This window comes from Trachypithecus francoisi, unplaced genomic scaffold (assembly GCF_009764315.1).
Source record: "Trachypithecus francoisi isolate TF-2019V2 unplaced genomic scaffold, Tfra_2.0 Lachesis_group8, whole genome shotgun sequence".
NCBI classification, from domain to species: Eukaryota; Metazoa; Chordata; class Mammalia; order Primates; family Cercopithecidae; genus Trachypithecus; species Trachypithecus francoisi.
In genome coordinates, this window is record NW_022681473.1 from 83,794,936 (window position 1) to 83,810,549 (window position 15,614).

At 40.5% G+C, this 15,614-nt stretch overlaps 1 protein-coding gene across 1 annotated transcript in view; it reads left to right on the forward strand.

The window, feature by feature from the left end:
* The window catches only part of MED17 (mediator complex subunit 17), a 32,473-nt gene extending 17,374 nt beyond the window's left edge, over positions 1-15,099 (forward strand). Inside the window, exons 9-12 of the mRNA XM_033205570.1 lie at positions 3,239-3,376; positions 9,375-9,492; positions 11,552-11,711; positions 13,654-15,099. Of these exons, the coding sequence (XP_033061461.1) occupies positions 3,239-3,376; positions 9,375-9,492; positions 11,552-11,711; positions 13,654-13,865 (628 nt within the window). The 3' untranslated portion in view covers positions 13,866-15,099. The remainder of the gene's footprint in view (positions 1-3,238; positions 3,377-9,374; positions 9,493-11,551; positions 11,712-13,653) is intronic.
* The last annotated feature ends 515 nt before the right edge of the window (positions 15,100-15,614 follow it).

Genomic DNA, 15,614 nt, shown 5'->3' on the forward strand with positions numbered 1-15,614 from the left:
ACTTCTTTCTGGTGTGCAAAAAGCTTAGTGAAGAAAAAAAGACCCTGGCTGGGCATGGTGGCTCACCTCTGTAGTCCCTACACTTTAAGAGGCCAAGATGGGAAATTTGCTTGAGCCCAGGAGTTTGAGACCAGCCTGGGCAGTGTAGTGAGACTTTGTCTCTACAAGAAATTTTTTTGTTTGTTTGTTTGTTTTGAGACAAAGTCTCACTGTGTCACCCAGGCTGGAGTGCAGTGGTGCAGCTCACTGCAAACTCTGCCTCCTGGGTTCAAGCGATCATCCCGCCTCAACCTCCCGAGTATTTGAGATTACAAGCATGCATCACCATGCCTGGCTAATTTTTGTGTTTTTAGTAGAGATGGGGTTTCACCATTTTGGCCAGGCTGGTCCCGAACTCCTGACCTCAAGTGATCCACCCACCTCGGCCTCCCAACATGCTGGGATTACAGGCGTGAGCCACCGTGCCTGGCCAGGAAGTCTTTTAAAAAATAGTTGGGCTTGGTGTGGTGGCTCATGCCTGCAAACTCAGCATTCAGGGAGGCCAGGCAGATCCCTTGGTTCCAGGAGTTTGAGACCAGCCTGGGCAACATGGCCCATCTCTACAAAAAATAAAAAAAATTAGCCAGCTGTGGTGGTATGCACTTGTAGTCCCAGCTACTTGGGAGGCTGAGGCTGGAGGATCCCTTAAGCCTAGGATGTTAAGGCTGCAGTGAGCTATGATCACACCAGTACGCTCCAGTTATGGTGGCAGAGCGAAGCCGGATCTTAAAAAAGAAAAAAAGACTGATGTGTATGATACCATGCACTGTGAGATCTCTTGACATGCTAATATATTTTTATGTATATATGTCAGAGTGTATGTGTGCCTTTAAAAACGAAATCAGAGGTTATAAAATTTTATATCCTTCTGAGTTCATACCTCAGGGGTGACACCAAAACAAACAAAAACTTTGTACCTTGCATTCATTGAATATTGTATTATAAAGTTTTTCATATTTTATTTTATTTATTTATTTATTTATTTTTTGTTTTTGTTTTTGTTTTTGAGACGGAGTCTCGCTCTGTCGCCCGGGCTGGAGTACAGTGGCCGGATCTCAGCTCACTGCAAGCTCCGCCTCCCGGGTTTACGCCATTCTCCTGCCTCAGCCTCCGGAGTAGCTGGGACTACAGGCGCCCGCCACCTCGCCCGGCTAGTTTTTTGTATTTTTTAGTAGAGACGGGGTTTCACCGTGTTAGCCAGGATGGTCTCGATCTCCTGACCTCGTGATCCGCCCGTCTCGGCCTCCCAAAGTGCTGGGATTACAGGCTTGAGCCACCGCGCCCGGCCTCATATTTTATTAAAGGTTTTTAAATGTATTTTAATAGCTGTATAATATCCTATTATATAAATACTTCATGATTTCCCAATTTTCCATTGCTAGATAATTTTATTTCCAGTTTAATGGTTCTTGTAATGCTCACACACATACATATCTTCTATAGGAATTATGAAACACTGTCAGGGAAACACACCAGGGAAAAAGGAAAATAAATTTCAGAATGTATTGTAAGAAGCCAGTACTGTAGCAGCAGACCAAACCCTAAGTCTGTTAATGTAAAAGCCCCTTGTGCCTACTGGCTCTTCTCATTTCTTGCCGTTTTCTTTTAAAATTAAATGTTTTTTCTTTTTTTTAATTTTGAGGTGGAGCATGGCATGGTGGCTCATGCCTGTAATCCTAGCACCTTGGGAGGCCAAGGAGGGCAGATCACTTGAGGTCAGGAGTTCTACACCAGTCTGACCAACATGGCAAAACCTCGTTTCTACTAAAAATAGAAAAATTAGCCAGGCGTGATGGCACACGCCTGTAGTCTCAGCTACACTCTGGAGGCTGAGGCAGGAGAATTGCTTGAACCTGGGAGGTGGAGGTTGCAGTGAGCTAAGATTGTACCACTGCACTCCAGCCTGGGTGATAGAGTGAGACCGTCTCTTAAAAAAAAAAAATTCGCAGCACTTTGGGAGGCCGAGACGGGCGGATCATGAGGTCAAGAGATCGAGACCATCCTGGCTAACACGGTGAAACCCCGTCTCTACTAAAAAAAATACAAAAAACTAGGCAGGCGAGGTGGCGGGCGCCTGTAGTCCCAGCTACTTGGGAGGCTGAGGCGGGAGCATGGCGTAAACCTGGGAGTCGGAGCTTGCAGTGAGCTGAGATCCGGCCACTGCCCTCCAGCCTGGGCCACAGAGTGAGACTCCGTCTCAAAAAAAAAAAAAAAAAAATTGAGACAGCATCTTACTCTGGCCTAGACTGGAGTGCAGTGCAGTAGTGGGGTCAAAGCTCACTGCTGGACTCAAGTGATATCCTGCCTCAGTCTCCTGAGTAGCAGGGACTACTCATGCACACCACTGTGCCAGCTAATTTTCTTTTTATTTATAGAGACTGGTTGTCGATACATTGCTTGGGTTTGTTTTGAACTCCTGGTATCAAGCGATCCTCACTGCTTGTCCCTGCAAAGTGTTTTGATTACAGGTGTGAGCCACCTCCAGGCCTGTCTTTCTTTTTCCAGTAAAATGTTAAAAATCAGATAATTAGAAACTGAGGGTTGGTTAATTTAAAAGATTTATGCTTTGGTTCTAAGTGTTGGCTGTTGATTAGTGTGTATAAGATTATTGGCTTTGGAATTAGATTCCCAGGTTTTTGGCTCTGGATTTAGACTCCCAGGTTTTGTATCCCAGTTTACATCTATGTGACCTTGGGCAAATTGCTTAACATTGCTAGAGTATAAGGTTTTGATTGTGCAAAAAATCTCCAGCTTCTCTTGAATATGATTATAATTTCATTACAGTAATGGGTCTAGATGTGGGTGTGTCCCAAGTCATTTTTACCAGGGATCAAATACTGACATTTATGAATGATTTATATTAGGTTTATACCCTAGAATATTGAATATCCTTCTCATTCATTTCCTGATAAGCTTTTCTGAGTGGAAGAAAATGAATAAAGGGAATAAATCTATCATGAATCGTGATAATCAGGGGTGTGTGATGAGAGTGTATTGTAGTGTGAAGCTGAGAACCTACACATTCAAGCAGTATGAAAGGGTTCTTAGAACTACCTCTGCCTACATTTAAAGTCTGCCTTACACATAGTGGTTAGTTTTAAAAAGTAGTTTTAAAATTTTCATAAAATGGTGAATCATTTATATTCCTGTCATTTTGTATGGTGACTTAAAAAGTTTTTTAACCTCTTGTGTTTAAAAGAGCTGCTGCAACCATTGACAGCTTAGCAAGCCGAATTGAGGATCCTCAGATACAAGCTCATTGGTCAAATATCAATGATGTTTATGAATCTAGTGTGAAAGTTTTAATCACATCACAAGGCTATGAGCAAATATGCAAGTAAGTGGCCAAAATAAAAGTTTTGTATTTAATATGTTAACTTGCTGTTGATGTTTGCTGAGTAATTATATTAAGCATTTGGTTTTTATTTGCTAGGGTGGCATAACTTTTCTGTAAATTATATAAACTGTAGAGTGTTTTTTTGTTTGTTTTGTTTTTTGTATTTTTAGTAGAGATGGGATTTCACCGTGTTAGCCAGGTTGGTCTCGATCTCCTGACCTCGTGATCCGCCCACCTCGGTCTCCCAAAGAGAGTGGTTTTTTTTTTTTTTAGGTGGAGTCTCACTCTTTTACCCAGGTTGGAGTGCAGTGATGTTCATAACTGACTGCAGCCTCAAGCTCCTGGGTTCAAGGAATTCTTCTGCCTCAACGTCCTGAGTAGCTGGGACTATAGGTGTGTGCCCCCATGCCCAGCTAATAAAAAAAAAATTTTTTTTTTTTTTGAGAAACAGGTCTATGTTGCCCATGCTGGTCTTGAACTCCTGGACTCCAGCAATCCTCCTGTCTTGGCCTCCCAAAGTGCTGGGATTACAGGCATGAGCCACCACTCCCGGCGACTGTTTTTTTGTTTCTTTTTTTGATGGCAATTAGTTCTTAGGAGAAAATTCATAAAGTCTGTTTTTAAACGTTGTAAGAATGAGAGGCAAGAATGTCTAAAAACTAGTCTCTATTAGGTAAATGTCACATATTTGAGCTGGGGTAAACAATGAATCCCAGCACTGAGCAGAAGGCTGCCTTACCTCTTGAGACTCCAGGTCTGCTTCAGTTCTTGCCTAATGGCTATGGCAGGTCTAGTATATTTGAAGTTAATAGGGCCATTTGTATTCTAGCCTGTACTCCATGTTATGCCTAGAACAGCCTAAGTTTTACAGCTCTCATGACCTGGTGTTGATCCTGGGTGTAATCCGGTTCATGATTATGCCCTAAAAACTGGGTTGATAACTGTGTGTCTGTGAAGGAGGTAAGATGGTTTTTGTCCCCAGCCTTCATAGGAATGCAGTCTACTTGATTTACATTCACAAATCACAACTTAATACAATTGGCCAGTAGCCATTAAAGGACTTTTTTGGCTACCTTTTGAGCCTCTTTGAAATGTAACACCTGACATTTGTCAGGGTCTGTGACTACGTTTTATTTTTAAAGTGTTAGTTGCTTTAATTCCTTTTTGTCTCGGTTTGTGTTTTTGAGATGGCGTCTCACAATGCTATTGTCCAGGCTGATCTCAAACTCCTGGACTCAAGCAGTCCTCCTGCCTCTGCCTCCTGTGTAGCTGGGACTACAGGTGTACACTACCATACCCTTCTTCGTTGTTTTATTTCAGACAGACGTAACTAGCCACAGTAAAGCAAAACATACTGTGAAACACAGAATAATGACCCTTGGGAGCAGGGACAGAAAATACTTTTATAATGCTATGTTTTTCTTTCTTTTTGATTTTTTCCTATGTACAGTCATTCCCAATATAATGCTATTTTTAATGCAGAGGTTTTAATTCACTTAAAAAATGAAAAAATAGATAAGTGTGAGAGCAGATGTAGAGTGGGAAAGAATACACAATGGGAAGGAAACTAGTCCTGAAACTTCCAGAGAAAGATGGTGGAATAAAGTGGAGTCATAGAGTTTTTTTCCCCTTTGTCTAAAGAAATAATAAAATAATTGGGGTGATTTGAGGGTGGGATGGGAAAAAGTAGGTGTTGAACATAGATGAAACAAGTTTGGATTGCATTTTTAATTGTTAAGACTGGGTGATGCGGCCGGGCGCAGTGGCTCAAGCCTGTAATCCCAGCACTTTGGGAGGCCGAGACGGGCGGATCACAAGGTCAGGAGATCGAGACCATCCTGGCTAACACGGTGAAACCCCGTCTCTACTAAAAAATACAGAAAACTAGCTGGGTGAGGTGGCGGGCGCCTGTAGTCCCAGCTACTCGGGAGGCTGAGGCAGGAGAATGGCATAAACCCGGGAGGCAGAGCTTGCAGTGAGCTGAGATCCGGCCACTGCACTCCAGCCTGGGCGACAGAGCGAAACTCCGTCTCAAAAAAAAAAAAAAAAAAAGACTGGATGATGGAATTATAGGCTTTCATTATATTATACTTCTGTTGGTGTTTATTATTTATTTGCCGATAAGCCTTTTGCCCTCCTACTGTTCGTGTTTAAACTTTTCCGTAGTAAAGTAGTAAAAAGTTAAGAGAGACTGAGTGCAATGGGAAGGAAAAGAAAAAGTTATCATCACTGAGTTGTTTATACTTAGAACTAAGACTAAAACTGGGATAATGGTTACAAGTCCCATTGTAAACGTGCTAAACTTCCATGAAGAAAAGTTAGTGATGATGTAGCCTTGACAGAATTAGGAGTGGAGGAGAAGTAGAAGGCAGTAGTAGAATGCCCTTTTCCTCATCTTCTATAGCTGGTGTGTTAGGATTCTCTAGAGGGACAGAACTAATTGAAAAAATATATATATATATATACACACACATATATATATATATATATATGTAGGAGTTTATTAAGTATTAACTCACACGATCATAAGGTCCCATAATAGGCCATCTACCGGCTGAGGAGCAAGGAGAGCCAGTCAAAGTTCCAAAACTAAAGAACTTGGAGTTGATGTTCAAGGGCAGGAAGCATCCAGCACGGGAGAAAGATGTAGGCTGGGAGGCTAGGCCAGTCTCTCTTTTCACATTTTTCTGCCTGTTTATATTCTAGCCATGCTGGCAGGTGATTAGATGGTGCCCACCCAGATTAAGGGTGGGTCTGCCTTTCCCAACCCACTGACTCAAATGTTAATCTCCTTTGGCAGCACATCCTCACAGACATACCTAGGACCAATACTTCGTATCCTTCAGTCCAATCAAGTTGACAGTATTAACCATCACAGCTGGGCTCAACTTAGGCTGTTGAAAGTTGAAAATAATTCTCAGAATTCCTTTGGATCAGTCATTTAAAACAGTTTGTTACACATTTTTCTAGGAAAGTCTATGTATTTACAAGCATATATATCCTACCTGTTCCTGTACCCTACCTCTCTTTAAAAAAAATTTTTTTTTACATATACATGTAGAAGACATGCAACCCTACCTCTCTTACACAGTTTTGTATGTTTTCTAAAAACATATTACACATAACAAAATTCACCATTTTAAAGTGGACACAGTTCAGTGGTCTTTAGTGTATTCCCTGTGTTGTATACATCATCATCTAATTATTGAACATTTCCATCACCCCAAAAAGAAACTCTATACCTATTAGCAGTCATTTGCAATTTACGTGCTTGTTAAACTCAGTAGTATTTTTTTGAAATAGTTCAACTTATGCAGGTAGGTTTAATGATCAGAATACAATGGAATCAATTAGGAAAAACTGTATACAGGAAATGCTTTACAGAGTAGTAAATGTGGACTATTTTATGTGGACTATTTTAACAAGGTTTAAAATATATGGATTATTCTGCATTATTCTGAGTTAAAATTATTCATATTGCCATAAGGTCCAGAAATAAAGACAGGTACACATAATAAATAATTTATTGCTCAGTAGTAGTATATGAGTGAGTAAACATTATTTTGTTAGCACATAGGTTTACCTCATTTTTTTCTTACAGCCTTTTTGTATTCCATTATACGTCCCAAACTTTTAATCAGTCTTCTGTTGCTGAACATTTTTGTTGAGTATCAGCAAAATAATTTGTACATATACAGGTATATCCATTTATAGGGTAAAGTCCTACGAGTATAATTGCTGGGTTAAAACGGAAGGACATTTGGCTGGGCACGGTGGCTCACGCCTCTATCCCCCGCATTTTAGGAGGTTGAGGCGGACGGATCACTTGAGGCCAGGAGTTCCAGCCCAGCCTGGCCAACATGGTGAAACCCTGTCCCTACTAAAAACAGAAAAATCAGCTGGGTACGGTGGTACATGCCTGTAGTTCAGCTGCTTGGGAGGCTGAAGTGGGAGAATCATTTGAACCCAGGAGACAGAGGTTGCAGTGAGCTGAGATTGCGCCACTGCGCCCCTGCCTGGGTGATAGAGTGAGATCCTGTCTCAGAGAAAAGATAAGGACATTTAAATTTTTAATTAGTACTACCAAATTGTTCTTCAATTGGTTGCCACAAGTATGCATTCACCAACAGTGAGTGATAAGAATCCCTGTTCCTTCACACCTTGTTTTAAGAAAAGAATTCTAAAATGTTTGTTAGATGTATATATCTTTAAGCCTTTTGAGTTTTGTTTTTCTTTGAGAAAACGGTGTAAACTTTAGTTCATCAAAATTACAACTTAAACCAGGCATGGTTGCGCACACCTGAAGTCCGAGCCTCTCAGGAGGCTGAGGCGGGAGGGGATTACTCAACGTCAGGATTTCAAGGATGCAGTGCGCTATGATGGTACCGTGGATAAAACCACTGCACTCCAGCCTGGGCAACATAGCAAGACCTTGTCTTTTTTTTTTTTTTTTTGAGACGGAGTTTTGCTCTGTCATCAGATTGGAGTATAGTGGTGTGATCTTGGCTCACTGCAACCTCTGTCTCCTGGTTTCAGGCAATTCTTCTGCCTCAGCCTCCTGAATAGCTGGGACTACAGGTGTGTGCCACCATGCCCACCTAATTTTTGTATTTTTAGTAGAGGTGGGGTTTCACCATGTTGACCAGGATGGTCTCGATCTCTTGACCTTGTGATCGCCTGCCTCGGCCTCCCGGAATGCTGGGATTACAGGCATGAGCCACTGCACCCGGCCTCTTTTTTTTTTTTTAATTTCAACTTTATATAGACAATCACCAAAATGCTTTATTGTGAAATACTTACTTTAAAATAAAGTTAGAAACAAGCGCTATTATCAAATGTGAGAGGATATAAAGCTGTTTTTTCCTGCGTTTTGTTCATCTGTGTTATTAGGGGATTTCAGGCTTCTTGGATGTATTACACACCGAAATTTTAGAAATTCCTTTGAAAGAGTGCAGTGATCTGCTTGTTATTTACTGGCTGTTGTATGAGTTTCTTTATTTGGCCTAAGCCAAATTAATGGAGTATATATATTCTGACTTGTTTGCCAGTTTTTTCAGTAGGAGAAACTCCTACTGAAACTGAACAGTTAACAAAACTGTTTCTCTTTCTGTATGAGAATTTGCTCTTTGTTAACGCTGGCTCTAATCCCTTGGAAACCTGTTAAGGAAAGATGTCATCTGTATTACTAGGCAACATTGCTTTTAGTAAAAATGATCTCAAATTGGCAAAATGCGTCTGAACCGGGAGAAATTTTAAATAACTGATGGGAATGCCTTTGGACTTCCCTGGATGGTGGTGACTTTTAAAACTGGGCTTAGCTTGTGGAAACCATGCCTATGGAGTTGTTACAAGAGCTTATGGCTCCTGTTAGGGCAGGTCCCACGTATACCCAATGTGGATCTCTTCTCCTTGCAGCAAAGGTGTTCTGCTACTATATAGACAGTTGCATGGCCTGCTGGCAAGCTCTGGTCCCTTCACATCCTTCTGGGTAGACTGGTACTCTGTGTGGTCTATGATATTCTGGGGTGAGTCTGTTTAGTTGAACCTAAGAAGACCCCTGCATCTCCTCTATGGATGTTGGTGTGGGTTATTAAAATGTTTTCTTTTTGGCCGGGTACGGGCGCTCAGGCCTGTAATCCCAGCACTTTGGGAGGCCAAGGCAGGTAGATCACTTCAGGTCAGGAGTTCGAGACCAGCCTGGCCAATATGGTGAAATACCGTCTCTACTAAAAATAACAAAAATTAGCTGGGCATGGTGGCAGGTGCCTGTCATCCCAGCTACTTGGGAGGCTGAGGCAGGAGAATCTCTTGAACTCAGGAGAGGGAGGTTGCAGTGAGCTGAGATCGTGCCACTGCACTCCAGCCTGGGCAACAGACTGAGACTCTGTCTAAAAAAATAATAATAATAATTTTTAATTTGATGTTGAGGTTTATTATTTATGATATTGTATAAGATAATTTTGAACATCTCTGATTTTTAGTATATGTGTCTATAAAGGTCCATTCAACTGCAGTTGAATATTGGAGTTGAGCAGATTCGAGTTGTACATAGAGATGGAAGAGTAATCACACTGTCTTATCAGGAGCAGGAGCTACAGGATTTTCTTCTGTCTCAGGTAACAGTTGCAGGTTGTGTTTTAAGCCCTCCTTTGCATAGCTACTTAAAGAACAAATTGGTTAAAAAGTAGTTAAAAATGTAATAAATTATGTAAGAAGAAAATTTTTTTCCAGTAGAAATTAAATTCTGTTTAATTTCTAATGCACATTTTACAACCTGTTGGTTAATTGAAAGTACTGATAAGCTGTCCTAGGTTTTCACATAGTTTATCTTAAGATGAAGGACCAGTTCTGAGACTAGCAAGTTTTTTTCCCCTTATGTCATATTTGTGAAGGTTTACAAAATCTATAAGGTTTACAACATCTCCAGAGTTGTTGTAGAAACTGAAGAAAACTAGAGAAAGGGAGATCATATAAAAAAATTATAATGACCATTATCTGTAATAAATAAAGTAGTTTAACCTCAAGTCCAAGGGGCAGTATAGAAAGTGATGGGTTTGAGGCTGGGTATGGTGGTTTGTGCCTATAATCCCAGCACTTTAGGAGGCTGAAGTGAGAGGATCACTTCAGGTCAGGAGTTCAATACCAGCCTGGGCAACATAGAAAGACCCCTGTCTCCACATAAATAGAAAATTGGGTGGGTGTGTTGGTATGTAACTATAGTCATAGCTGTTAGGGAGGCCGAGGCAGGAGGGTTGCTTGAGCCCGGGTGTTCGAGGTTACAGTGAGCTATGATTGGTCTCACTGTATTTCAGCCCAGAGTGACAGAGCAAGATACCATCTCTTTAAAAAAAAAAAAAAAGTGATGTGTTCTAGCCCCAGCATTACGACAAACTTGCTTTGTGACATCAGACAAATTTCTAGCCCTTTCTTTTCATATCTAACAGTGTTTTTCCTAATTTCTTCGTGGAGTTTTTAATGACCCAGTGAAATACTGAATTATAAGATAAAGGGTAGGTTTTTGAAATGTTAATGCAAGATACTATTTTTTTTTCACATTAAAAAAAAACAGTTTCCACCTCAGAAGCAATGATCTTATATACTGATTTGCTTCTTTGGTGCCAAGTAAATAAAATTCATTTGTTAGGTATGGCAGCTCTTGGCTAATTACATCCAAATTGGTTTGGTTACCTTAAGCACACACACAAAAATATATTAGAACACTATTGAGCAGGTCCCAGAATCAACGGGAGGTCTAGAGAACAAGGCTTACAAATGAATAGGGATCAACACTAGATATGAGAACCATGGCCAGGGGAATGGTACTAATGCTGTCCCGGCACTGCTGCCTTCAGCACTGGTGACAGAATACATTCTAAATTGCCCCCATTGTATCAGTCAGAGTCTTAACAAGAAATAGGTGGCAGACTCAGGAGGATAATTTTAGGAGGGCCTAGTTACTAAAAATCTATTTACAAAGGTATGGGTGTAAGAGAGCCACCAGGGATAGTGTGGTAACCTGTTGCTAGTCGTAGTAACCAGGTAACCAGGCCCCAGGGGTTTAGTGGTCACCAAAGTTAAGAGGAAGGACAGATTACAGGAACCCTAAGGGGGAGAGTCATGTAGAACAGTCCATCTTGAGAAGCCTAGCAGCCAGTCGAGAGATACAACCAGCCTAGACAACCTCACAGGGAGGATGCCAGGGGAATAAATACCCTGACCTCACTCTTCCTTGCCGTCCTTTTGGCTCCCTTTGGATGGCTCCCATTACCTGAACCCAGCCTAAAGTCAGAGGACGTAAGAAGGTATTAACGTAACCACGTGTGTCAGCCTCCCAGGGCAGAAAATAAGGTAGACAGTGGATTTGAAGGGGCAAATGTTGCACCGTATTCAGTGTTCTAGATGGGAGCCTTCAGTTGGCCAAATTTATGTCGTATGTCTGCGCTTAAGCTGCCAGTGGGCAGGAGAAGCAAGTATCAGGCAACTTTTGCTTTTGCAGTGGAAGGTGGAGACTATTCCCTCCCCTTACATTACACACAGGAGGATTCCTCAGACCTAAGATAGGGTTGCTGTGCTAGTCAGTCAGCACCCCAACAAAAGTTTACTTTATGGTCATGATGTTAAGTCACTGCAAATATCTCTGCTGGTTGTCAGTCAAGTGTCCTTTTTCGTTCACAGATGTCACAGCACCAGGTACATGCGGTTCAGCAACTCGCCAAGGTTATGGGCTGGCAAGTACTGAGCTTCAGTAATCATGTGGGACTTGGGCCCATAGAGAGCATTGGTAATGCATCTGCCATCACGGTGGCCTCCCCAAGTGGGGACTATGCTATTTCAGGTACTTTCTGCTGCTTTGAATGAGAAGGGACCACTGGGAGTTTGGCTTTAACATTTAGTTTTAGTAAATGTTGGTGAGAGTAATTTATCTCTGCAATAAATTAGTTAATGTTGTATTTACACTGAATATTTATTTGATCATAGCTGTTATTCAGAGCAAGAGATTATTATTTCTCTTTCTAGTAATTATAACAAATGTTTAGACTGGCAGCACATTTTCCTGAGATAGTCTGAAAAGTGTCATCAGCATTGTTACTCCTGCAGTCCCAAAGTTTAATGGATAAAAACTTTAAAAATATATACTGCCGTAAACACGGGAAGAAAAATAGCTGTTCCTACAAATAGTAAAGGGATGGAAGAGAGAGGAGTATCTAATAGTATCTAATGCAAGATACTATTTTTTTCACATTAAAGAAATAGTAACAGTTTTTAAAATTTTTTAAATAAATAAAAACATTTTAAATAATGTATTTTGTTTTATTTTATTTATTTATTTTTTTTTTTTGAGATGGAGTCTTGCTCTGTCGCTCAGGCTGGAGTGCAGTGGCGTGATCTCAGCTCACCGCAATCTCTGCCTCCCAGTTTCAAGCAATTCTCCTGCCTCAGCCTCCCAAGTAGCTGGGACTACAGGTGCCCATCATCACACCTGACTAATTTTTGTATTTTTAGTAGAAGCAGCGTTTTGCCGTGTTGGCCAGGCTGGTCTTGAACTCCTAACTTCAGATGATCCACCCACCTCGGCCTCCCAAAGTGCTGGGATTACAGGCATGAGCTACTGCACCCGGCTGAGAAGAAGTATTTTATTAAGCACCTTCTACGAGTAGGCACTTGCATGAGTATTACATAGCTTAAATTTACATTTGAAGCACTTATGGTTTTAGGGTGATCTTCGTTTCTAATATCTGCTCTGACTACTTGAAAAATACAGTCATGTGTTGCATAGCGACAGGGACAGATTCTGAGAAATGTCTTGTTAGAGGTTTCATCGTATGATAATAGAGTGCACTTACACAGCCCTTGATGGTACAGCCTACTACATACACATCTAGGCTTCATGGCATAGCCTGTTGCTCCTAGGCTACAAACCTGTACAGCATGTTACTGTACTGAATACTCTAGGCACTTGTAACACAACAAAAGCAGTTGACTGAAATGTTACGCAGCTCATGACTATATTTGAAAGAGTGGGTAGTTAGAAATATTGCCCCACAGGATCACAGCTTGTGAATCTGCAAGCTTGGTCATTGCTGGATCTTGATTGCTAGGAATTTAAAAATACCCTTTTCTTCTTTCCCAAGTATAGTTAAAACCTCATTAAAACCTGAAATGCTTAATTCAGAATAATCTTTCCTTCATTCCTTTCAGTCCTGATTTTAAGTGGTTGAGGTTTTGTTACATATTAGGCATGTATTAACAATTCATTGAATGATTACATTATCAAATGAATGTATTGAAAAAAATAGGTGAATGTCCTTGGTGTGGTGGCTCACGCCTGTAATCCCAGCACTTTGGGAGGCTGAGATGGGACGATTGCTTGAGCCCAGGAGTTTGAGACCAGCCCTGGCAACATAGTGAGACCTTGTTTTTAACCGCCTCCCAAAAAAGGCTTTGTATGTTTTTCAGTGCTGCATGTGGAAATAAACAAACAAAAAGATGATTTCCTGAAATTATAGAGGACATTTGACATTCCTAGGTCAAAACTCATCTTGCTTAATCTTTGTGGTACAAATAATAACTCCTGAATATTTATACCATCCTCTTATATAGAAGTTAGGATTTTTTTTTCTTGCGTGTTGAAACTGAAAAAGCACTTTTTAACAAGAATATTTAAGTTGGCAGACAAAGTTTTTGTATTCACAGTAGAATGAAGTTGTGGGATTTATCCTTGTTATTTCTAGTTTGGTAAACTAAGAGTGTATTCATATTTTGGTTTTTCTCCACAGTTCGTAACGGACCTGAAAGTGGCAGCAAGATTATGGTTCAGTTTCCTCGTAACCAATGTAAAGACCTTCCAAAAAGTGATGTTTTACAAGATAACAAATGGAGTCATCTTCGTGGGCCATTCAAAGAAGTTCAGTGGAATAAAATGGAAGGTCGAAACTTTGTTTATAAAATGGAGCTGCTTATGTCTGCACTTAGCCCTTGTCTACTATGATTTTTTCCAGATGTTTCCTAAAGAAGTTTCCAGAAACTTTGACTTGAAATGTTTACAGATCAACTATAAGTACAAAGAAGAGATAACTTCCAAAGGAGTGCTGTTTTTAAAAACAATAATTAGGAAATGTTTATTTGGCACTTTGAAACTTTCCACTTTATAAATGACAAGTGCTTTGAAATGCAGAAGTTTATGTACAGTTATATATACAGTATGACAAAATGTAAAATAATACGTTTTTCATGCAGTTTAAAATATTACTAACTTAAGCGTTTCTATTTGCTTTTTAAATATTCCTTCTTTGATGTTGACATCACATAAAGTGTGTGGTTTAAAAAATCTCCAAATACTTTTTCTTCCCCCAAATACTTCCTAAACTTTTTTTTTTTTTAGATGGTATCTCACTCTGTAGCCCAGTCTGGAGTGCAGTGTTGTGATCATGGCTCACTGCAGTCTTGACCTCCCGGGCTTAGGTGATCCTCCTGTCTCAGCCTTCCGAGTAGCTGGGACCACACACATGCACCACCATGCCTGGCTAATTTTTGTATTTTTTGTAGAGACAGGGTTTTTCCATGTTTCCCTGGCTGGTTTCCAACTCAGTTCAAGTGATCCACCTGCCTCTGCCTCCCAAAGTGCTAGGATTACAGGTGTGAGCCACCATGCCCAGCCTACTCTCTAAACTCTTGATAACCTCTTCCTCCAGTTGTCTGCTTTAAGCTTGCCTGGGTCTAACCTACATAGGTAATTTAAGAACATCCTCAGAAAGGACAGCTGAAGGCATAGGAGGCAGATTATCTCTTCAGGGCATCCTCAAGATTTTTTGGTCTGTTCTCCCACTTGAATGACCTCATCACTTGAGACACCTAGTGCGTGGCTCATGCCCAGTCTTCCACTTGGGATTGCTTTCTCCAATTAAGGCCTTTCCATTAGCTCTCTGCTTTTTCAAAGGGAAAAACTAATGCATTAGTGGATTATCTTTTCCAAGGAACAGGTTTGCACTTCTTGGAAATAGTGCCTAAAGTGTGCCCATTAATATGAGATAGATTTAGGCTTATAAACCTTTTGGTACCACTGAAAGTAATATCATATAGGTGAGGTCTCCTTATAAGTAAGGCTTTCAATTTTTAAAACAGACATCCTGCTTTAACAATTTGTAAGATGACTGTGCAGTAATACAATTCCTTTGTATTTCTCCACCGTGTTTTCATTAAAGAAAAATGGAGCTTGTGGGCCATGATAGAACAACTTTGTGCTTTTTTTCCCCTTCTGATCAAGATCTTGCATCTTTCTACTCATGGAAATTAAAATAATTGGTATGAATTTGCAGTTATTTAAAAATCTTGACTGCTTCAAAAATTATTCTTGCCCACAAAATTTGCTTTGGCCAATAGGCTAATCTGTACAATTCCACTCACATGAGGAGTCTTTTATGTGATTTTGAAGGCTCACTCTAGTAGAGTGAGTCTGAGACTTTTGCTGAATGACCAGTTTTTGTTTATGTAAACTTCTACCATTGCAGATTGATACTTTGGTAAACTAATAAAAACGAATTCCTAAAATGAAATTTTGAAATGATACAAAATAAAAGCCCCATTTATTTGATTATAACTTGATTAAATTGCATCAAATATTAAAATTTATAGACAGAGTCTCACTCTGTCACCTAGGCTGGAGTGCAGCGGCATTGTCTTGGCTCACTGCAACCTCTGCCTCCTCAGTTCAAGTGATTCTCATGCCTCAGCCTCCCAA